At 30.9% G+C, this 24,260-nt stretch overlaps 2 protein-coding genes across 2 annotated transcripts; both read right to left on the reverse strand.

Annotated features, from left to right (window-relative positions):
• Window positions 1-12,530: 12,530 nt before the first annotated feature.
• Window positions 12,531-13,962, reverse strand: LOC107991867 (uncharacterized mitochondrial protein AtMg00810-like). Its single transcript, XM_051083408.1, has 2 exons — window positions 13,821-13,962; window positions 12,531-13,252 (listed from the first exon to the last, which is right to left on the reverse strand). Exons 1-2 carry the CDS (start codon window positions 13,960-13,962, stop codon window positions 12,531-12,533), a joined length of 864 nt encoding a protein of 287 aa, XP_050939365.1.
• Window positions 13,963-21,419: 7,457 nt separating this feature from the next.
• Window positions 21,420-23,700, reverse strand: LOC103500371 (transcription factor bHLH3). The gene has a single exon (XM_008463660.3). It carries the CDS (start codon window positions 23,181-23,183, stop codon window positions 21,678-21,680), a length of 1,506 nt encoding a protein of 501 aa, XP_008461882.1. The 5' UTR covers window positions 23,184-23,700; the 3' UTR covers window positions 21,420-21,677.
• Between the last annotated feature and the right edge of the window lie 560 nt (window positions 23,701-24,260).

Consider the following 24,260-nt stretch of genomic DNA (forward strand, 5'->3'; position numbering starts at 1 on the left):
CAAGATTAAGATCAAGTTAGCTAGGTCATTATATTTGAAATGGTCAGTTTATAGTTTACGGTGTTATAACTAAAAGTGACTATTTCGGGGTTCCAGTCTTATGCAAACCATTTACATAGGACACCCTCACTCCCATGTCTCTACATGAACGATTCAGGATTACATCATTTGTACTAACTACGGAGCAGGCCGCATCCATAGTGTTTTTCCAGAATAAGGTGCCCAACTTTATTCATATACTATAGACTATTTGGGCTATTAACTCGAACTTAATCCATGTTTATGTCTCTATATAAAGTTCAAGTGTATTGACAAACATAGTAAAATAGCCTTGGGACCTTAATTTATTGGTTTTAAGACTATAGTATTCAATAATTTTATTGAATCAAATAACAAAGTACGAGTTTTAGAACATAAATTCCAACATCCATTTATTTCTGTTTTACCAAACAATGATTTATGAACGAGTATTTAGCATTTATTTATTAAATATTTAGTTTTTCTCTCTTTCTTAAATCTGAAAAAAAAATTGTTATTTACTTTCGTAGTAATGACCTCAGCTTATTATAAGAGGTTGGGTCGTTACATTTACATAAATGTAACAAAACCCAAAAATGTTTATGACTTGTGTAACGAAAAACAAAAGCCTATGAAGCGAGTAAAATATTTTCATAATTTCTAGATTGACCCTTGAGTATTGCGGACGATTTGTCACTACTATCTATTTTTCTTGTGATTTATTCATCTTCTCTTCCAAATTTCTTCATCTCCTCTTTTAGATTTTCTTTCTTCTATTTCTAAATGACTTGTTTTTCTATTTAAACCTCCAATTTCATCTTCCCCATTTTCGACATGATTTTATGAAGCTACTTCATTTTCTTCATATTCGAGAATATCAAGATTAGTCAAATATCATTTTGACATAATCTAAAAACTCTGGACGAGGAGATGAAAATATAGCAAGTAAGGAGAATCGAGAATATGAAGAAGGAGAAGTAATAATATGAAAAAGATGTGCAAGCATTCAACAATAAATTCAAAACCACACGGAAAAATATATAATTTATGAAAATACAATGGTGGCTTAATGGATTTTTACTTTTTACAGATACCGTAAATATTTTTAGTTTTGTTCTATATATGTAAATTAACCTATATAAATATGAGAAATTGTATTGGATAGCACTATGAGAATAAGTTTTAGCAATTATGGCACATACTTTTTAAATTTTTCAAATATGAGAAATTTTAATCTCTAAAATATTTTGCAAATATTTTCTACTTTAAAATTTTTATTATTCCCAAACTGCTCCCTATACATTCTTCTTTCTTTATTGATCATCTCCCTTTGATGCTTCATCTTCCACTTGCTCTTTTTTTTTTTTTTTTTTTTTTTGTAAACCTCTATATCATATTTGTATTCATAATAAAAAAATTAATCTAATAATAAAAAAATTTTGTTTTTCTCAAACACTATTTTTCAGTTGGTTTTCTATAGGTTCTCTAAAAAATAATAAAACAATAGAAAAAAACTATTGTTCGTTCAATCTCCATTTTTGGCATCTTTATCTCCTTTTTCTGTTTTATTTTCTACCATTTTTTATCCAGATTTTCGATCATCATTTTTTTTTTAATCTAAGTTCTTTCTTCAAACTTCTTTCAAATGGTTGCTTTCAAATACGACAGCATTCTCACTTTTTAAAATATATTTCATCTTAAATATTTTATTATTCTCAAACTACCATTCAATAACTTATTTCTTCTCCCGTAATCATCTCATATTTCATCTCCCACTTTTTAAAGTCTCAATCATTATTTTTTCTCCTACTTTGTATCAGTTTTGTATATTAGTGTTGTGATGTACTTATATTATATGTATTAGTTGGTTGATATACTTACTACATGATTTTCATTTTTTTTCAAATTTTATGCAATTCAATGTAGTATTATTAAGTATATGAATGATGTAACTTAGTGTAGCAAACATATAATATGTATCAAAATGTACTGGTGAAGTATATTAAATGTATCATCAGAATCTCAAGTGTATCAAGTGTATTTTAATCAATCGAGTGTATTGGTATATATAAAAAATATACCAACATTACATCAAGGGTATCAAACATATAAACTGTATCAAGTGTATTAAATTTGTCGAGTGTATTGGTGAAAGTATAAAATGTTTATCAGTAGTGTATTAAGCGTATCAAACTTATTAAGTGTATTACCTAATCAAGTGTATCGATAATGTAATGTATCATGCTTAGTGCATCAAGTGTCCTTAGTTGATTAAGTGTATTTTCAAAGTTTAACAAATGTATCAACAACATATCAAGTGTATCAAACCAATGATGTGTATCAAGTGTTATTTAATTCATCGAGTGTACCAGCAAAGCATAACAAATGTATCAACAATACATCAAGTGTATCAACCACACATCGAGTGTATCAACAACACATCAAGTGATGCGTGAAAATGTTGATAATTCTAGTGGGTAGATTTGTAATTTTCATTTGTCAAATGTGGGCTGGACTTGAATTTTGTCATTTTTGCAAATTTAAAAGTGGTGTTCTATGAACCTAATTAATCAAACTAATTTTGCTAAATTTGCAAAAGCCCCTATAAATATAGTATGTTATTATTTGGAAATTTTTCATAAATATAACAAAACACCAAAATATTTACGGCCCGTATAACAAAACCAAAAAACCCATCAATATTTTTTTAAATATTCCAAGTTTGACCTTCCTTTCCATCTTCTTTCTTCTACAATTTTATTTTCCTTTCCATCGCCTTTTTCTCTTATTCTTCTACAATTTTTCATTTATTTTTTTTCAAACTGTTATTTGGTTCAATATTGTGTATTAAATTGTTGTTTTGGTTGTTTAAGATCGCGTGTCAAATATAAAAGATCGTGAAAAAATTGTCGGGATATTAGATAGTCAAATCTAAACAATCGTCTACCAAATAATCTTTAAAAAATTGTTTAGATTTGGCTACCAAAATTTAAATGATCAAATCTGAACAATCGTGTACTAAAGAATAACCAAATCTAAATGTGTATTAAAGAATCGTGAAAAATATAGTTTAAATTTGGCTAAATTTAAACTATCAAATCTAAACGATCGTGTACCAAACAAATCTTGAAAAAAATTGTTTAGATTTGGCTAACCCAAATTTAAACGATCAAATCTAAACGATAATGTACCAAATCTAAACGATCGTGTATCAAAAAATCTTGAAAAAATATCGTTTATATTTGGCTACCCAAATTTAAATGATCAAAACTAAACGACCGTGTAACAAATCTAAACGATCGTGTACCAAAAAGTCTTGAAAAAAAGTCGTTTAGATTTAGCTACCTAAATTTAAACGTGTATCAAATAATAGTCAATCGTCTAGGTGCCAATTAACCATGGGGACATTTTTTTGTATTTTTCATTGTGGACTTGTGAATTTTTTTTGTTTTCAAAATTATTTTATACAGTGTAAATATTTTATCGTTTTGTTATATTTTTTCAAAGAACAATTATTATTTTGTTATCTATGTGTTTATCAATTCAAAATTACTAGTACTAAGAAAATAAAGTATTTGATTTGGATGAATTTGACTGGGAATTTTAATGGGTTTTGTTTGTACTAAGAATTATGAAATATGTGTTTGACGAAAAAGCCTTTGTTTGAAAGTTGAAAAGGCTGTGTTATTGTTGGAATATATAAAAGGGATTTAAATTGTTTGACAGGAAAAAAAGGTTTGAGATATTTTGAAAAACCTATATTATATTTTTCAAATAATACTTGAAATATATATACTTGCATCTCCCTCTAAATATAAAACTAAATTAAAAATTAAGTTTTTTTAAAAAAAATTATAATGTGACACATTATAATTAAACAATTAGATAAGGTCAATAAATAATGAGTGTAAGCCTATGAGACACCCGAATACGTTTCTTTGCATAAGCAATGAAAAATAATGTTCTGGTTAATAATTAAGATCATGTTTGTAAGCATTTGATTTTTTGTATTTTTATTATTTTGAAAAGAAAGTTTATAAAAAAACACTTTTGTTTTGCTGTCTACTTTTATTAACGTATTAAAAAACAAATAAAATTTGAAAAACTAAAATAAGTAGTTTTATTTTTATTCAGATGTCTTTGGTAAATTTTTTTATCTTTCTTTATCCTTTGTTCTTTTTTTCTTCCTTTTTTTCTATGGAATTTGAACTCTTATTCTTAATAAATATGCAAATTATAAGAAAATTGTAGAAAATATACTTAATTTTTGAAAAGGCGAACAAAAATACAAAATAGTTATTAAATGTTGACCTAACTGTACTATAACAACATGTTTAAATGTTGCAAGGATAACGAAATCTACCGATGGTAGACTCTATCTCTAGTAGGTAGACTCATATTCGTGATAAAATTTATTGTTTATAAAATTTTATAGTAATATTTTATTACTTATAAATCGTGATAACCTACCGAAAGTTTTGCTATTTCTAGAAATGAAGTATATTACGTTGTGTTATATTTTACTACTCTGGAGCTTTATTTTTCTTTTTCTTTTCCACAAGCTCATTATATATAAAATACAAAGACATGGCATTGTGCCCATGTAATTTTAACACATAAAATAAAAAATAAATTTTGTGTGTGAGACTTGTGTCCTAAAAACAAAAGTTAAATACAAACTAATTTTATATATTTTTAATGATTAATTATAGTAAACCGAGTAGCATATTAGTAATAAAATGTGAAATGGTTTGTGAAGTTGTTAAAAGTTAGAGTTGAATTGGTCTCTATCAAGCAAAGCAAGAAAAATAAAAATAAAAAAATCGTAGTCAATGTCAAAGGCATGAAAAGAGATTTTCAAGGGTTTGTTGTTTTTGCTAATTATTCTCAATACCTGTTGCTTCAAGTTGTAATTTGAAAGAAGAAAACAAATACTTTTACCCTTTCAACTATTGCCTTTGTCTTTGTCATTTTAGTTTCAAAGTCTAATATACTTCAAATATATTTCAAACATTTAATTGATAAAAATTCAATTAATAACCAATATAGGATTTTACAATTAAATTGCATGGAATGATTCTTTAACACATTAATATTTATATAAAATAACTTAAAAAATCATTTAAAAATATTAAATTATTTAGAAAAGATGGTCTCTACGTTTGTGTTCAACTAAGAGTGTGTTTGAGATTGGAATATACATTTAAAAATGATTAAATTAAAAGTAAGTTATTATTAAGGGGTCTTTTCAAAAATAGAACAAAGCCGCAAAATATTTACACTTTATAGAACAATTCTGAAAACGGAAAAAGCCCATAGGCCCATCGTGTAAAATACCAAAAATGTCTCGTCAACTACGCCGTCAATAACATGCACGTAATATATTTACAATCGTTTAGATATGGTTCAATATATACGCGATCGTTTATATGTGGCGATAATTTATACGCGATCGTTTAAATATGGTTCAATACATACGCGATCGTTTAGATACGGTTCAATATATACGCGATCGTTTAGATATGGTTCAATTAATACGCGATCATTTAGATATGGTTCAATATATACGCGATCGTTTAGATATGGCTACAATTTATCTTTTCAACTCCATCGTTTAATTTTGTTACACGATCGTTTAGATTTAGGGACTCAAATCTAAATGATTTTTTTAAAAAAAAAATTGGTATATGATCTTTTAGATTTCTTTACACGATCATTTAGATTTATTTACACAATCGTTTACTTTTTTTACACAATCGTTTACATTTGGCTACTCCAATCCTAATGAATTTTTTTCAAGATTTTTTATATACAATTTTTTATTTTTTTACATGATCGTTTACATTTGGCTACTCCAATCTAAATGATTTTTTTTTCAAGATTCTTTATACACAATCTTTTATTTGTTTTTACACGATCGTTTATATTTGGCTACTCCAATCTAAATGATTCTTTTTCAAGATTCTTTATACAGATTTTGCTATTTTGTTGTACACAATCTTTTACACAGTCGTTTACATTTGGTTACCCAAATGTAAATGCGAAAAAAAAAAAGACGATGAAAAGATTAAACGACGTAAGAAAGAATCAGAAAAAAAGAAGATGTAAATATTAAACGATGTAAAAAAAGAATCAAAAAAGAAGAAAGACGGTTGAAAGAAATTGCAAAATCAGAAAAGAAGAAATACAATGGAAAGAAATTGTTGTGAGAAAAAAGAAGAAGAAATACGATAGAAAGATTTAACGACGTAAAAAAACAATTGAAAAATAAGAAAGATGATGGAAAAAAAATCGCAGAAAAAAAGAAGAGGAAAAAAAGAAAGACGATGAAAGAAATCGAAGATGAAGATGATGAAAGAAATCGCAGAGAAATCGCAAGGAAGAGAAGAACAAACCTGGAATATTTAAAAAATGGCTAATTTTATGGGTTTTGTTACACGGGCCGTAAATAGTTTAGTATTTTGTTACATTTATGTAAGTTTCCCTATTATTAAACACCAAACATTGATTTTGAGAAAAAAAGAGTTTATAAAATAAGTTTGTGTAGGATAAACACTTGAAACCAATTTTTTTAGAAAAATAGTTTTTCACTGTTTAATGGTTTCCTTAATTTGTATGAAAAACTCCGACTACTACCTTTGGTAGCTGCTGCAACCAACCTCTGGCCACCAATTTAATTTCCATGACTTCCCACCGGCATACCTTCGTCGACAATCTATACTGACCATCGTTGTTGGTCACCTCTCACTACCATCTCCCAATTAAGGGTGAGCATGGTGGGTCGAAAAACTGACACGAACGACCAAAACTGAACGAACCTATGTTGGGCGGTCGAAAATATACTATGGGTGTCGGGTTCGGGTATTAGAAATGAAAAACCGAATGTGGTTCGGTCGATTTCCTTTCAAGTGTCGGTCGGTCTGATAAACCGACCGAACCGATTCCTCTTTTCTAAAATATATATATATATATATATATATATATATATATATATATATATATAATATTTACAAAACTAGTTTTTTTTTTTGTGCAATTTCGTCGCTCACTCATGTTGCACAAGTTCATCATCGCTCACTCACTCGCTGAAGATTTCGACTCCCCTCCTTCACCGTCGCAGATCTCGCCAAGTTCATCGACCGGCCTCACGACGACTCCCCCTCACTCACGCAAGTTCATCGGTCGGCCTCACGATGAATCCCTCTCACTCACACAAATTCATTGGCCGACTCTGTTGTCTCTTCATCGGTTGGATACTTTGCAGCAAGGAGCCAAGTTTGTCTTGGTGAGTTTCTGACTTATAGCTCTACTTAGAGGCCCTTTCAGATTAGATTTAGGTGCTGTAAATTAGTCATTGACTGATGGGTACTCTTTATTTACCTTTGGACTCAATTTTCTTTCTTAAACTCAATATTTATTCTCCTCAAATTCAATTCAACATTAATAAAATCAAATGTTTTAGATATATAGTTTTGTAAGCAAAGTCATGAAATAGGTAAAGGTTATGCGATCTTTGTGAGTGGGCATTGGATTCATGTTTGAAACTTAGTTGTTTGGATGTAATAAACTAATAAGTTACACTTTTAATCATTTAGTTCTTATAGATTTTATTCTCTTTTTTTAATGGAATCTTTCCTTTGGGTTTCTTTTATTCTTCCTATACAGACTAAAATGGAATATATTTTTTTACTCTCATTATAGTTGAATCAAATGGATTCAACAGAATGGAGTTAGAGTGTGATGGGAGCTGTGAAACTTCAAAAACTGTAAGGGACGAAGATACGGATGCCAAACGTAAAACCATTGATGTTGATTCATATGAGAGAGAAGATGTTCCAAATCGCTCAAAAATAAGGAAGAATGTCAAACAATCAATGGTTTGGGACCACTTTGAGAGGCTTAAAGGTGATCCTAATGACCCTCATGCTAAATGTAAATATTTTAGAGTTGTTTATGTATGTCATTCTAAACGTAATGGTACTGGAACTATGAAGCATCATTTAGAAAATTGCAAAAAGTACCCTTATAAAAAAAAGAGAGACCAAACTCAAATGACATTAGCTTTTAAACCTAAAGATAAAGTTGGCGATAATTCTTCACAACTTGTATGTGAGTCATTTAGTTTAGAGGGTTGTCGGGAAGCTTTGGTTGAGATGACAATAGTTGATGAATTACCCTTTAAGTTTGTGGACGGTAAGAGGTTTAAGAAGTTTGTGGATAAATTAACATATGGAAATCATACTAGATTTGTCGTTCCATCTCGATTTAATGTTGCTACAGATGTGCTTAAGTTGTATGTTAATGAGAAGAATCGTTTTAGGGACATGTTTGTAAAAAATAAGTATAGAGTTTCTTTCACCACTGATTGTTGGACATCAGGACAAAAATATTAATTACATGGTCCTAATTGTCCATTTCATTGATTCTTATTGGAAATTACATAAGAGAATACTCAGTTTTTGTCCAATTGAGAATCATAAAGGTGATACTATCGGTAAAACCATTAAAAAGAATTTGAAGGATTCGGGCATTGAGAGGGTAATGACTTTGACGGTTGATAATGCAAGTTCGAATGACACTGCTGTTGCTTATCTTTTAAAGAGATTCAATAAAGGATTATTGTTTGGTGGGGAATTTTTGCATGTTCGTTGTTGTGCTCATATATTCTTATAGTAACTGATGCTTTTAAGGAACATAATGATTGTATTAACAGGATTCGATATGTCGTGCGATTTATAAGGTCTTCTCCTGCTCGTTTTTTGAAATTTAAAAAGTGCATTGAACTTGAAAAATAGCTTGTAAAAGTTATGTGTGTCTTGATGTTCCCACAAGATGAAACTCCAAATATATGATGATTGAAGCTGCCGTTAAGTTTGAAAAGGTTTTTGGTAGATTAAAAGATGAAGATGCCTCTTATAGACATGATATGTCACCAAAGAAGGAAGATTGGACAAATGCAAGGATGTCAATACGATTTCTAAAAGTATTTTATGATGTGACATTGAAGATTTTGGGCTCTTTGTATACTACTTCAAACTTGGTTTTCCATCAAATTACAGTGGTTCAGAATTGTATACGTTTGAATGCAGGTAGTTTAAATGCATTATTAGTTGGAATGACTAATAACATGAAGGCAAAATTTGAGAAATATTGGGGGAACAATGAAAAGAATAATTTGTTGTTGTATGTTGCTATTATGTTGGATCCTCGAAAGAAATTAAGATTTGTATCTTTTTGTTTGAAATTTTTTTTTGGTGCCGAGGTTGCTGAATCCATGGGAAATGTAGTAGAACAATGTTGTAGACGTCTCTTTCACGAGTATAGTATTACTCAAAGTGGGAGTAGACAAGGATGTAGTAGTACTAGTACAACTAGTACAAAAACTGTTTCATGCTTGGATGCTAATATTGATTTTGATTCAAATGAAAACGCGGGTAAAGATTTTGTCTACGACACGATTGTTGAGGAATTTGAAGATGATGCTACTACACCTTTCGAACAGGGGTCTTTGGAGATTGATATCTATTTGTTGGAAGCCAATGTTAGGACCGAAGGTGATTTTGACATACTACGGTGGTGGAAGATGAACAGTGATCGATTTGAGGTTCTTGGTCGTATGGCTAGAGATATTTTGTCTATTTCAGTTTCTACTGTAGCGTCTGAGTCAGCTTTTAATACTGGAGGGCGTGTTGTTGACTCATCACGCTGCTCATTGGCTCCTAAATGAGTGGATGCTCTCATATGTACTCAAAATTGGCTAAATTCTGATCCAATAGATCTTCAAATTCAGCATGAATTGGAAGAGGCTTCAAAATTTGAAGAAGGTATTATTCAAATCTTTACATGATATCTTTTGTAATGTGTAACTTTAGTGAAATCTTAAATTATTTAATAAATTCTTGATATTGATTATGTAGGATTCCGGGTGGTATTGGAGAATGAAAAGGAACTTGAAGACCTTCCAGATTTTGATAAATTGTCAATTACCAACTAGGCGATTACTAACTAATTTTGATTCAAGACTTGTAATATTTCTATCAACTAGACTATCATAGTGTTTGTTTATGTTTGACTATTTGTGACTCTTAATAGTAATGTGGTGAAGTAAATTGAACTAGGTTGTATTTGTAACTCTTGATTGTATTTTTTATTTCACTTTGGTAGTATGTTAGTTTACATTCTTATTTTTATGTTGTTTATTTTATTGATTTGTGTAACAATTGTGAACTAAGAATTGAAATAAATAGAACTAGATTTTAAGACAATATAAAATATATATATCATAGAGACTAGAGAGTGGAGACATAGATTTTTCTATTGAAATTAAAAAAGGAAATAAAACATAATAATGTCATTTTTAATTTTAAAAATCGTTTATCAAAGAAAGCAAGAAACACATAAAGGAAGGAAGGAAGGAAGGAAGGAAGGAAGGAAGGAAGGAAGGAAGGAAAAAGAAAAAAAAAACCCTACCGAACCGACCGACGGTTGGACCGGCCGGTTTTCTTGGAACCGGCGGCTGAGGCCGGTTTTCCAACTTCTGTGCCGACAAGGTGTCGGTTCGAGGGCGGTTTGGTCGGAAAATTGACCCCGGCCGCCCGATGCTCACCCCTACTCCCAATGATTGTCGGCCAACTCCAGCCATCACTTCCATGAACAAATTCTTCTATTTCTAGTTTGAAATTAATGAAATTAAAATACCTTTAATATATAATAAAATAAACAAAATTTTACAATAAAAATACTCTTAGAAAAAAAAAAGTTTGTAGACACATTTTGTTTTTATTTAAGTAGTTTTTTAGGTAGATTTTATAAGATTTTCATTTTTTGTCTCATATAAACACTCAAAAATAATGGTAATAAACAATCTCATATTTACTGTGTATGCGTGCTTATATATCATTTAAAAATGGAGAAATTTTAAAAATAGCAAAATAAATTAAAATATTTACCAACTACAGCAAAATTTTGAATTCTATCAATAGAAATAGATAGATTTTTATCAGTCTATCAACGTTTATTATTGATAGAATTAATCTAAAATTTTGCTATATGTTGTAAATATTTTGTCAAAATTGAAACCATTTACAAAATATAGCACAAAGTTGAAATGTGTGGCTAAAAAGAATTTGATAGGTTTTGCTATTTTTGAAAATAGTTTCAAACTTTTGCTATATTTGAAAATGACCCATTATTTAAATATAGATTTACTAGAGAAATTTTATGAAATTGACAAATAAAGATTAAAAACAAAAAAAAAGGTAAATGGTAAAAAATCAACACAAAGATTTACATGGCATTCACTAACGAACACTGAGAAAAAAAATTTACCGACAGAGAAAAGTTCAAATTATAGAACCGCGACACCTTTAAGGTAAGAGACCCGACCATACTTTAATCAAATGAAGGCAATAATGTGAGGTAAGCTCGTTAATGATTAGTATATTGATCCAACCAACCTAGCATTGAACTTAACAAATAGATAAGCTAACTGCTCCCCCTAACATTCCTTTGATCTCAAAGCAGTTACAATAATTTGAAATTACATGCTTCTCATATTTTTGCATTAAACTAATTTGTTAATAAGGACAAATTAATTTAGCTCTTGTTAATTTGTTTAGGAGGAAGCAATCGACAATTACTGGTAATGACAATTCGATGATCAAATGTTTTGAATCGGAGAACTTCGGAATAACCCAATTTAGACTCGTTTAATTATTGAATCCATCCAAATTTTCTTTCCTTGCAAATTTACATTTTTCGAAATTGAAACTAATATAACCCTCCATCTATTACTTTCGTGTTGAAAACTATTTAGTAGAGATTCACGTGCTCTCTTTGTTTGACCTAAACTTGCCGCTAAAACTAGTTTTTGGTGTATGATTGAGTAGAAAATTACTTGATATGGATTTAGGTGACAAAATTTGTTTGATCAATGAGTAAATAGAGAAAAACAATTATTATTAGAAAAGATAATTCAAATTACAAATCACATGTATATATTGAAAGATTTTGAATGTATTTTGTATTACCTTGCTTTTTATTGATGATAAAGGTACCTATTTATACAAATTACAAATGAGTGAATATGGTAAAATTACAATAGAATCAATTTACAATAAATGCCTAAATAATGGGAGAGAATTGTGGATCTTGAAATATCAAATCAATTTACAATAAACACCTAAATAATGGGAGAGGATTGTGTTTGAAATATCTCCTAATATCCTCCCTCAAACGGATGACTCAGGTTGAGTCAGGAGTTTGTCTCAAAGGTGAATGAATGTAGGAGATAGGAGTGGCTTTGTAAGAATATCAGCAAGTTGGTTGGTTGAAGAGATGTAACGGATGGAGATGTCTTTGCGAAGAACTTTTTCCCGAACAAAGTGATAATCAATTTCAATGTGTTTGGCGCGAGCATGAAAAACTAGATTATGAGCCAAAGATATAGCGAAAACATTGTCACACCATAATGTTGGTGATGAATTAAGGGGAACATGGAGATCACATAGAAGCTATCGGATCCAGTAAAGATCGACAGTAGTAGTGGCAAGGGAACAATATTCTACTTCTATGGAGGAACGAGAGACGGTAGATTGCTTTTTAGAAGACCAAGATATTGGATTAGGACCGAGAAAGGTGATAAAGTCGGAGGTGGAACGTCGATCAGATGTATCACCTGCCCAATCAGAATCACAAAAGGTTTGTAGAGAAAACGAACCTTTTCGAAATTTTATTCCAAGGGTTGGAGTACCACGGAGATATCTGAGGATGCGTTTGACAGCTGAAAAGTGAATGACAGTTGGTTTATGCATGAACTGACTAACACGATTTACAGAGAATGCAATATCAGGACGAGTGAAGGTAAGATATTGCAAGGAACCAACTAGTCTGCGATAAAGTGATGGATCATTAAATGGTGGTGCAATTGTATAAAGATCAAGAGAAGTAGACATTGGTGTGATACAAGATTTGGCAGAGGTCATTCCCGATGTGTGGAGGAGATCAATGAGATATTTAGCTTGGTTAACAGATATGCCACCAATGGAGGATTGGATTTTGAGACCAAGAAAGTACTTTGAAGGACCAAGGTCGGATATTTTGAATTCCAGGGCCAATTGGTTTTTAAGAACAAAAATGTATAAATAGTCAGGTCCAATGACAATGATGTCATCTACATACAAAAGTAAGTAAGTGAGAGAGGATCCGACTGATCGAATGAATAATGAGGGATTAGCTGTAGACGCAACAAAACCCAAAGTGAATAAATAAGATGTAAAGCGTTCAAATCAAGCGCGAGGGGCCTGTTTGAGACCATAAAGACTCTTGTGGAGGAGACACACATGATTGGACATGTTTTGTCTTGGAAGCCAATAGGTTGAGCCATGTAAACTGTTTCCTGAAGAATACCATGAAGAAAGACATTTTTGACATCTAACTGGGTTAAGGACCAATTGTATTGAGCAGCAAGAGCAAGAATGATGCGTATGGTAGGTTTCTTAACAACAGGACTAAATGTTTCATCAAAATCAAAACCTTGTACCTAATGATAACCTTTAGCAACCAGTCGCGCTTTGTGACGAGCAATAGTGCCATCGGGATTATATTTTATTCGAAAACCCATTTACAACCAACAACATTCATAGATGGAAGTCGAGGTACTAGGGACCAGGTACCTTGTGCTTGAAGAGCATTGAATTCCTCATGCATCGCAGTTCACCATTCTGGATAGTTGAAGGCTTCTGTATATGATGTGGGAGTTGGGAGAGCAGTTGTAATGTGAAAGGCCTTTGGCTTAAAAATACCTGATTTTGCTCGAGTTTGCATAGCATGAGTATTCTGAGGAGGAGGTGGGTCAGGTAAGTTAATTGTGGTAGCATTTATCTCATTTCCTGTATCGACTGTAGATGAAACATTCAAAGACTGACAAGTGGCATTAGTATCCATAAAAGATGAGTAAGTAATGTCAACAGTGGGAGGGTGAATAGGTGCGGATTGGATATTGGGAATGAGAACAGAATTTAAGGGTGTATGTTGTGGAATGTTTAGTAAGGTGAGTAGTATAGGATCAGAGATGGATAGGGATTGAGATGGAGAAGAGTTGGTGGAATATGCATAGGGAAAGATTGTTTCATGAAAGATAGCATGTCGTGAAACTATGGTTTGTTTAGTTAATGGGTTGTAACAAATATAGCCTTTGAAGTTATGAGGATAGCCTAAAAATACATGTTAGGTGGTTTTTGGTTCAAGTTTGTGTTTGGTGTAAGGCTTGAGAAGGGGGTAACATGCACATCCAAAAACTTTTAAATGATGCAAATCAGGAGTATAACCAAAAAGTATTTCAAATGGTGATAACATTTTAAGTGAGGAAGAGGGCATTCGATTAATAAGAAAGACTACAGTGGAGAAGGCGTAAGGCCAAAATTCAAGAGGAACAGAGGAATGGAAAATTAGAGACATTGTAGTTTCAACTATGTGACGATGTTTACGTTCGACTATACCGTTTTGTTCAGGAGTGTAAGGACATGATTTTTGGTGAAAAATACCTTTGGAATCAAAAAAGGATTGTAAAGTGGTGTTGCAAAATTCACCACCATCTGATCGAAATTTTTAAATTTTTTTAGATATTTGATTTTCAATGAGAGGAACAAATTTTTTAAAAGATTTGAAATGCATGGTGGATGTGGATAGAGTAGAAGTACTGGGAATAGGATAGAGACCATTGATGCTTTCACCGGTATAGAGAGTTCGGCCAGTGACTTTATCCAGAATGAGGAACCAGTCAGTATTAAAAATAAAGACACAATTATTGTCGAGACAAAATTTGTGAACAGATAATAGATTTGTAGCAAGTTGAGGAGCATGGAGTATTTTGGAAAGATTAAAGGTATGAGAGAGAGTTGAGAGTTTACCACTGCCGGTATTTTTAATATTTAAAGGTTGACCATTTCCCACTATGACAATTTCCTCACCATTATAATTAAGGGAGGATATTAGGAGATATTTCCAGAGAACGTAATTTGTAGAATATAGTCGGATGGGTACGAGGTTGCAAATGTTGGATAACAAAAAGAGTGTAGAGGTGGGAACACATGGGTTTGATGAGGATTCCGAAATGGGATCGGAGGTTTCGGGAAGGTCAGATTGGGAGCTAGGGGTGGCCATTGAAGAAATATGTGTGAGGTATGCAAATTACTTTGAGGAAGGCTCTGATACCATGAAAGATTTTGAATGTATTTTGTATTGCCTTGCTTTTTATTGATGATAAGGTACCTATTTATACAAATTACAAATGAGTGAATATGGTAAAATTACAATAGAATCAATTTACAATAAATGCCTAAATAATGGGAGAGGATTGTGGATCTTGAAATATCAAATCAATTTACAATAAATACCTAAATAATGGGAGAGGATTGTGTTTGAAATATCTCCTAATGTATATCTCCTATAAAAAGTTAATTAGAGAGAGTTTAATTAAAATATACCACACTTTCTCAAAACTTTACTGGTAAAAAATTGTAAATAATGTAAATATGATAAATACAAATATGACAATAAGTTGTTCAAGCGTCAAATATCATATTCAAGCAAGCATTACATCCCTATATATTACAACAAACATTCTAATCTACCAAAGCTAGAGCTATGCTACCGATGATTTTTGACGAGTTTTTTTTAGTTCAACAAACAAGGATTGTGGATTCAGATTTTAATTTTGGTCTTTTGGAAAACAAGTTATGTATTGACAATTGGGCACATACACCCCACCATTTGATTAGCATTTTTTCATGCTTGGCTACCTAATTCACTATATTATGTCCCCATTTACCAAGCATTGAAATTATCCATATTCTGCATGATCACAACAACTGTCAACTCTCAAAGCTTGCACCTCGATTAAATTTGTAATTTCAAATCTTGTGAAATACTAAAGCCAATATTTTAGAGTTTTTTATTAGTATTATCTATTAAGTAAAACACATATGTAAAATAATGGACTGATGAAAGTAAATAAATCACAAAGACACAGCGGGATGGATCCAAGGAGAAGGAGCTTCAAATCAAACGCTAGCTAGAGATTATTAAGGCCATGGTAAGGCCATACCGTGAGCAACAAAATTTCAAATGCGAGAACTAAAGGAGGAACCTTTGATAAAGGCCTTGTCATTGAATAGAGCAACAACTAGCATATGCTCAATAGAACTATTAATTAACTCCATAACTTTTTGCATTAAATCATATTTTGAAGTTAGAGGTAAAAATACTTTTGATCAGTTTGGCAACCTAATTACTTAATTAATAAAATGAAGTATCTCCAAAAGTCTCTGAAGGTTAAATAAAGTAAACTGACATCTTTTCGAGCATAGTTCCATGATCGACACATTACATATAAACCTCCAAAATTTTAGAAGATCAACAATCTCATACATCTTCATTTCCCTTATTATGGTAATAAAAGAAATTTTAAAAAAAGTTTACCACATAGCAAAAATTGTTTCGGGTTCTTCTCGGCTGTATTAAGTTGACGCAACTCCAGACTGCACCCAAGATTTTGGATTCTAGATGTACTTTTTTGTACATGTTATTATATTTGAAATTAGTGAAGGAAATTAAGAATCTTACAATTTCAACTTCAACGAATAAACTATTATTTTTTATTTAGTAACACAGTTGATGAAAGGACTTTATGTATACAAACTGTTACTACACGAACATGGGTCGCAACCATTTCCTTTCTGATGCCCCCCAAGCCAAATATATATATATATATATATATATATATATATATATATATATATATATATATATATATATATATATATATGTTAAAAAATAAACAATATAATAGAAGACAATAAAAAAAAATGGAATTTTCAGATTATCATGTAATTGATCACAGCTGCCTCTCCATGGTTCTATACCGTCATCATCAAAAAAATATCAAGAGCTCTGAGCAGTAGAGGCAACGTCGGGACCAGAGTCGGGAATAGCTGGCGGTCGTGCATGGACGAAATGATGTCCAGCAACATTCATCGTCTGAAGAGTGCATCGACCGCTGCTTTGGCCTGGAATGCCGGTGCATGGATTGCGACCGGACGGAGGCACTGGAGCACGTTGCAAGACTTGAATGATAGGTAACAGAAAATTCCTATGGTCAGTCTTTTCATCCTTCATCCATTTCTCTCCTTTCATAACCCTAGCTCCCACCATAACTTGTGAAGAAGCTACCAAAGTAATGAACACTACCAACACGTTCTTTCGAGAGATGCCCATCTTTTAATTTCAATACAAACTATACCAACTTCTTTCTTTCTTTTTTTCTTTCTTTCTTTCTAGCTTTCTTTTTTTTTTTCTTTTTTTTTTTTTTTGGCTTAGGAAGAAGTAGTTGAAGTTTATGTAAAGAGAACTGAGAATGAGAAAAATTGATAGTTGGGTTGATATTTATAGTATTGTTGATGTAAATTGACCAAAGACTTTTTTGAAGTGTTTTATTGGAAAAAAGAAATAGTTATTGATTTGACGGAGTAATGTGGTTTGAAAGTTGAAAACAACATTAGAATGAATCAAAGAACACGTAGGTTGGACCATTAGTATAAACTACTGTTCGAAAACATCCAAATATATTATTAAAATCCTAAGTAATTAATCAAAAACTTGAGATCCAAGAAATTATAACAACTCAGTAGAATAATAATTCTAAGTTAATTTTCTAGTTGATGTTTAGCTTATGATGTGACTTTATTTTCTTGTTTGGGAAAGCTGTGTAATTGACCCAAAATTGGAGGGTTGAAAAAAAAAACCAATGCTAGGTGGCAAACAATTTTTCATGAAGACTAATTGAATTGTTTTTCTTTTTATCGTTTAAATAAAATACAGGTGACGTTAGGATTAAAGTGCAACCTATAATGTGCCTAATAATTATTCATTATGCAACTAAGTTGAGATCGTTTTAACTTTCAAACTAATTGCAGATATATAATAATGTTTCTAAAAAAAATTGACTGTACGTAAAATAAAAATAGTATTTAGTAAATTTTAATTTCACATGAAAATGTATATTTAATCGATAAAATTAATAAAAATTTATTATAACTTACCGAATAGGAATGCTATCAATAATAATAATTGTTGATGTTATATCAAACTTACTATAAGATGATAATGTTAAAAGTTTAAGCTAATTATTTTACTTAAAAGTAAAAATTCTAAACCTAATGACGATGCCAAGGTGATTTTGAACTTGGGAACAATTTTAAAATTGATTGTAGATAAATTAATAAATAATTAGTTTTAGCAATGATCTAAATGGTGTTTTGTACTCCCACAAACGCAATTCCGAATCAATAAAATATGTGCCCATAAACTTATCCATTGTTTTTATAATATTCATTTTTTATTTTACACTTTACATTTCATAAATATTCTAAAATTTGGAAACATTTTATGAAATGCCTAAATAGCTAGATTTTTAACGTTCTAGTTCGTCTCAATTTTTATCTAAAATATTCTAATGACTTTCTACTCGGAAAATAGCTTTAAAATATTAATGAAATGTGATAATTAAGTAATAGTGATACACGTAAAGAAAGGTAAATTTTAACTTTTTTTTTTCTCTAATTTCGTCATTCATTTACTATTTTCCATTTTCGATGAATAAGTGATTTCTAGAAATCCTTTTCTAAAATGAAAAATATCGATAAAAATAAAGTAGTTTGGACGAAGTTGTGTGTTTAGAAATATGGCATCTACGACTTCAATGAAATGATACGTGGACCCCATACTTCTTTTCTCGTTATTTAATATATATATATATATATATATATATATATATATATATATATATATATATATGTATGTATGTATGTATATGTATGTATATGTATGTATATGTATGTATATGTATGTATATGTATGTATATGCATGTATATGTATGTATTTAAATCCTCAAATTCCAATTTTCAAAAATATCTTTTCTTATATATTTCCAAATTTCAATTTCCAATTTCCAAAAATATATTTTCTTCTTAAATATATTTCCAAATTTCAAATTCAATCTCCTAAAATATTTTTTCAAATAAATATTTTTTCAAATTCCAAATTCCAAATTCTAATATCCAATTCTTTTAAAAGGGATATATTAACAAAAGGGGTCTTTTCAAAAATATAAAAAAAGCGACAAAATATTTACATTATATATAACAATTCCAAAAATTTAAAAAGCCCAAAGGCTGAGTAAAATACCAAAAATCCTCCATCAACCACTCCATTAACAACACGCGCATAATATATTTGCGGTCGTTTAGATTTGGTTATTGTTTGATACATCATCATTTAGATATGACTACAATTTATATGCGATATGGCTACAATTTATACGCGATAGTTTAGATATGCTTACAATTTATACGTCTACATTTAGATATGCTACAATTTATCTTTCCAATTTCATCGTTTAATTTTGTTACACGATCGTTTAATTTGGTTACATTTAAATTTGGTTACACGATCGTTTAGATTTGGAACCCAAATCTAAATAATTTTTTTTTTCAAAATTTGGTACAAGATTTTTTTAATTCTTATGGTATACGATCGTTTAGATTTCTTTACAGGATAGTTTATATTTGGCTACTCCAATCCAAACGATTTTTTTTTCAAAATTCTTTATACACGATCTATTATTTTTTTTACACGATTGTTTACTTTTTTTTTTTAAGGATGGTTTACATTTGGCTACTCCAATCTAAATGATTTTCTTTTCAAGATTCTTTATACACGATCTTTTTTTTTTTTTACACAATTGTTTACTTTTTTTACAGGATAGTTTACATTTGACTACTCCAATATAAATTATTCTTTTTCAAGATTCTTTATACACGATCTTTTAGATTTTGCTATTTTTTGTACACGACGTAAAAAAAAAGACGATAGAAAGAAATCGCAGCAAAAAAAAAAAGAAGAGGAAAAGTAGAAAGACGATGAAAAAGCGAAAAAAAAATAAGAGAAAAAGAAGAAAAACAATGTAAAGATTAAACGACGTAAATAAAGAATTGAAAATTAAAAAAATGGTGAAAAGAAATTGCAGAAAAAAAAGAGGAAAAAAGAAAGACAAAATCGGAGGAGAAAGACGATGAAAGAAATAGCAGGAGGAAGACGAATTGCGAGAAAGAAAAGAAAGATGGAAGGGCAAACATGACATATTTAAAAAAATGACTAACTTTATGAGGTTTGTTATAAGGGCCGTAAATAGTTTGGTGTATTCTTTTACAAAAGTTTCCCTTAACAAGATATGTTATTAAAAAAATATATTAAACAAATATTTGCAGTCCATCGATATTAATAAAATATTTAATTTTTTTAGAATTAAAATGAAAAAAGTTATGATAAAATAATTATATTATATGAAAGTTAGAAGATCTAATTTTTTTAGAATCAAAATATATAATTTTATTGTATGACCATAATATTTAATTTTCTTTTAGAATCAAAATAAAAAGAGTTACGACAACAAATAGTTTTGCTAATACAGTGTATTACAAATATTTGTTTAATATAATTTTTAATATCGTATTTTGTTAATATATATATTTTTTTTTAAGTTGGAGATTGAAATTTGAAATCTGAAAAGATGTTTAATAAGAAAAATATTTTTTAAAATTAGAATTTGAAGATTTGAATATTTTATATATATAAAGGAAAAGGTATGAGGTCCACGTGCCATCTCATTGAAGAGCAAAATCGAATATCCGTATCCGATTTCGCTTAAACTATCTTATTTTTGTCAATATCTTTTCTTCTACACTATTTTTGACATAACTTTTAAAAAAACGTATTATTAAAAAAAAAGATTCGGTTTATAGTTTAAGAATTATTTTTTATCCATATTAGAATAATAAACAATTTGGGACTTTCAATTTCAACTAACTTGATGTTGAACATAGAACTTGAACTAGTGTTGCAATTAATGACTTCACACAACTGACTATAAAAATTACCCATAAACAGGCGAATAATATAAAAACGTATAAATAATTAGTTCAATGAATGTATAAATTGCACCACTATTTCAACAATAAAATTTAAATTTGAGAAATTAAAAGTCAAGGTTGAAATCACTCAAATATGGGTAAGAATTCAACTTTCAACCTTCATTACTAGCCACTTTAATTCTTCAACAGACAGAACTTTAAAGTTAAAGACAGACTCTAGTTGTACTTGACATATTCTTCAACTGTGGATCAATCAAAATCGAGCTCAAATGAAGCTTGAATTAAGACTACGAAGAATTTCAATAGTTTTATTTAAAGGAGAGGAAATCTTGGTCATTAACTAAACGGGTTCTGGAAATCATCGTCCACTGGTTAATCAAAGCACATCGAAGACACTAAGAAACAAAGAAATGTGAAAGTTTAAACAGTTCAATTAATAACTGATATTTTTAACTTATATTAATTATCAATCCAATACAGAACATGGCACATTTAGATATTATAAACAAACAGGGGAAGAATGTAATTTGGCTTTTACAAACTTCACTAAAAGGCAATTTCCACATTTTAATACAACAAAGTACATAAACTAGCTATATAGAACGACATTAAAATCAACACTTGAAGCCTTCGCTCTATATATTTATAGAAGTGGTACTTTACATATAATATTATTTTGATAAAGCAGCCACCAGCTTCTCCTTCAATTGTTCTGCAGCACCACCTTCAGTTCTAATGAAGAACGAGTGAATAACCTTGTCATTGTCAGTGCTAGCCTTGACGTTCGATTCTTGAGCTTCAATTTGATGTTCCCTAAATGTTTTGATTACTTTAGAAACAGGGTGCGAGTCCAATGGACAACTTACCCTCACAACAGCATCCTCTTCTCTTGCGTGAAAATCGATCTCTGTGTTTTTCTCCCTGCCACTAGCGATCTGTTTTTCAGTCTCCATAACCTTGATTTTCATTTGGAGATCAGTAATATAGGTAATAGCATCGCCAAGAAGAGAAGCCTTGTCCATCTTAGAGATATTTGGGACAACAGCCCTTAATGCATAGAATCGTTGGTTAAGTTTCTCACGTCTCTGTCGCTCGGCTTCCACATGATTCAATGGTTCTTCTCTCCCATTAGCAGGTTTTCTCCCTCTCTTCCTAGGTTTTCTGTCATCTCCTTGAGGAGACGACTCATCCCTCGGGAACTCCATAGTCGAAAGCCTGGTTTGAGCATTGAAACCCCCCACAACTTCTTGGTTTCCATGTGGAAACATCTTTGCATCATTATCATCGCCTCGGCAACCGTTTGAAGAGTTCCCAAATATATGATTACCACCTAAACCTTGCAGCTCATAAGCTTCTGATGAATAATTAGTATCATCTTCCAACTTCGGTGAAAAATTAATACTAAGCGATCGAGGTTTTGTTCCACCTAAACTTAGTTCATGTCCGAAGATCCTGGGGAAGGCCTTCAATTGGGCAGTATTTGATCCCCCAAAGGCAGCTCTAACCAACTCTAGAACAGCCTGATCTTCAGGAATTGATTTAATAGATCCAAGTTCAACAACTCCCAACTTCACCGGTACAAACACCAATGTCTGCAAACCAGCCACTTTAGCTAGAAAACCTCTCGATTGGTAATTACGCAAACAACTCGTTGCATCTGAAGCCCATATGGACTTACCGGATTTGTAAGACTCCCCAAGACTGCTCCCAGAGTCGCACATAAACTTGTAGTACTTGGAAGTTAAGTAAAGCATCTCGATATCCGATGCTTCATCTCTCCTTGCTCCATATCCATCTTCATCAGACCGACCAAATGAGGATTGAAGCATTTGAAGCACTTGCCTCTTCAATTCCTCTTTCTTCCCTCCTTGAGCATCCCCACTAGAAATTCCAATCTCAATCTTTGAATCGTTACAGTTCCCGTCACCCCAAATCAAAGCTAAAGCTCCAGATTTCAAGGTAACCACACGCCAAAAGATTGCATAATTCCAACTTGAACCATTCAAAACTTGGCTTAACCCTTGATTCACACTTGAATCACCAAGAGAAAATTGCAAGGAATCTTGCGGTAAGATATTGATAGATGCCAATGAAATCAAGAACTCACAAGCTTCACTGCCAACAATTGATTCCACCACAACTCTCTTTTCTTCACTAGCCCAAAATTTTTCACCCATCTTCCAGAAATCAAATCAGCAGAACAAAGAAACCCAACGCAATCCAATCCCTCTCTAATTCTAAAATCGCCTCCCCATAGCAAGAAAATGTCTAAATTACTCAAATAAGGAAAGAAAATCGCAATGGAATTGAATTTCGAGGAAACCCCTTTTTCAATTCCTCATCAAACAACAAGTAACTCTCCAAATTAAGTTATACAGAGCCAGAAACTGAAGGCAGGGAAGCGACGAAATGAATCCAAAATCCAGGAATACTCGAAGAACAGGGTTGAAAAACTGACCTGAAATTAAAGACGGATCTGAATTTGTTATGATGGGTGGCCTCAATTTCGCTCAAAAATCAGAAGAAAAACAAGGGATTGGAATTTCGGCTATCTGATATAGAATCTAGGTTTCTCGTTCTCCATCAATTTGTTGCTAGAAGCTGGAGTGTATAAATAATTTTTATTTATTATTATTTCCTATGCTGGAAGCGCACCAATTACCTTAGCTTTTTTTTTTTCTTTTCATGTGATTGATATAAAAAAAAACATGTCAGAAAATTAAATACATTAATAATTGTTCGTAAAAAAATAAAAGTTAAAAATTAATAAAACGAACCCGAAGTTTAGTGCATAGTTCGCAAATATCACGTGAATGGTGAGCATTTCGGTTTGACCCGTTTGACCCGTGTCCAATCGGGTCTTAACCCACCATCGATCAATAAACCATTGAAAAGGTTGAAATATTACACATTTTACATGAATAAAAATTCAACAGATTTTTGTAGTGTACTTTTCTGTATTCTAATTCTACAGCGTGCAAGTGGACGTATATGTCAAAGCCAGTTTACGTAACTGGCAAGTCCAGGGAGAGAAGAAAAAAAATGAAATATGTTCTTTTAATAATTTGCACAAAAATAAAAAAAATGAAATATGTTCGTTTAATCTACGGACTTTTTCAAAAATAAAATAAAACCGTAAAATATTTACATTCTATAGAACAATTTTGAAAATAAAAAAGGTTTACAGACCCACAATGTAAAATACCAAAAATATCCCAATAAACGTTCTATTAATCGGCTGCGCTTGCTAGTAA

The sequence above is a fragment of the Cucumis melo genome, chromosome 4 (genome assembly GCF_025177605.1).
Source record: "Cucumis melo cultivar AY chromosome 4, USDA_Cmelo_AY_1.0, whole genome shotgun sequence".
NCBI lineage: Eukaryota > Viridiplantae > Streptophyta > Magnoliopsida > Cucurbitales > Cucurbitaceae > Cucumis > Cucumis melo.

Coding starts and splice junctions, on each gene's coding strand:
- LOC103500371 (XM_008463660.3), bottom strand. CDS start 23,183: ATGGGTGAAAAATTTTGGGCTAGTGAAGAAAAGAGAGTTGTGGTGGAA.
- LOC107991867 (XM_051083408.1), bottom strand. CDS start 13,962: ATGGATACTAATGCCACTTGTCAGTCTTTGAATGTTTCATCTACAGTC. Junction 13,253..13,820: donor GCAAACTCGAGCAAAATCAG/GTATTTTTAAGC, acceptor TTGCGTCTACAG/CTAATCCCTCATTATTCATT.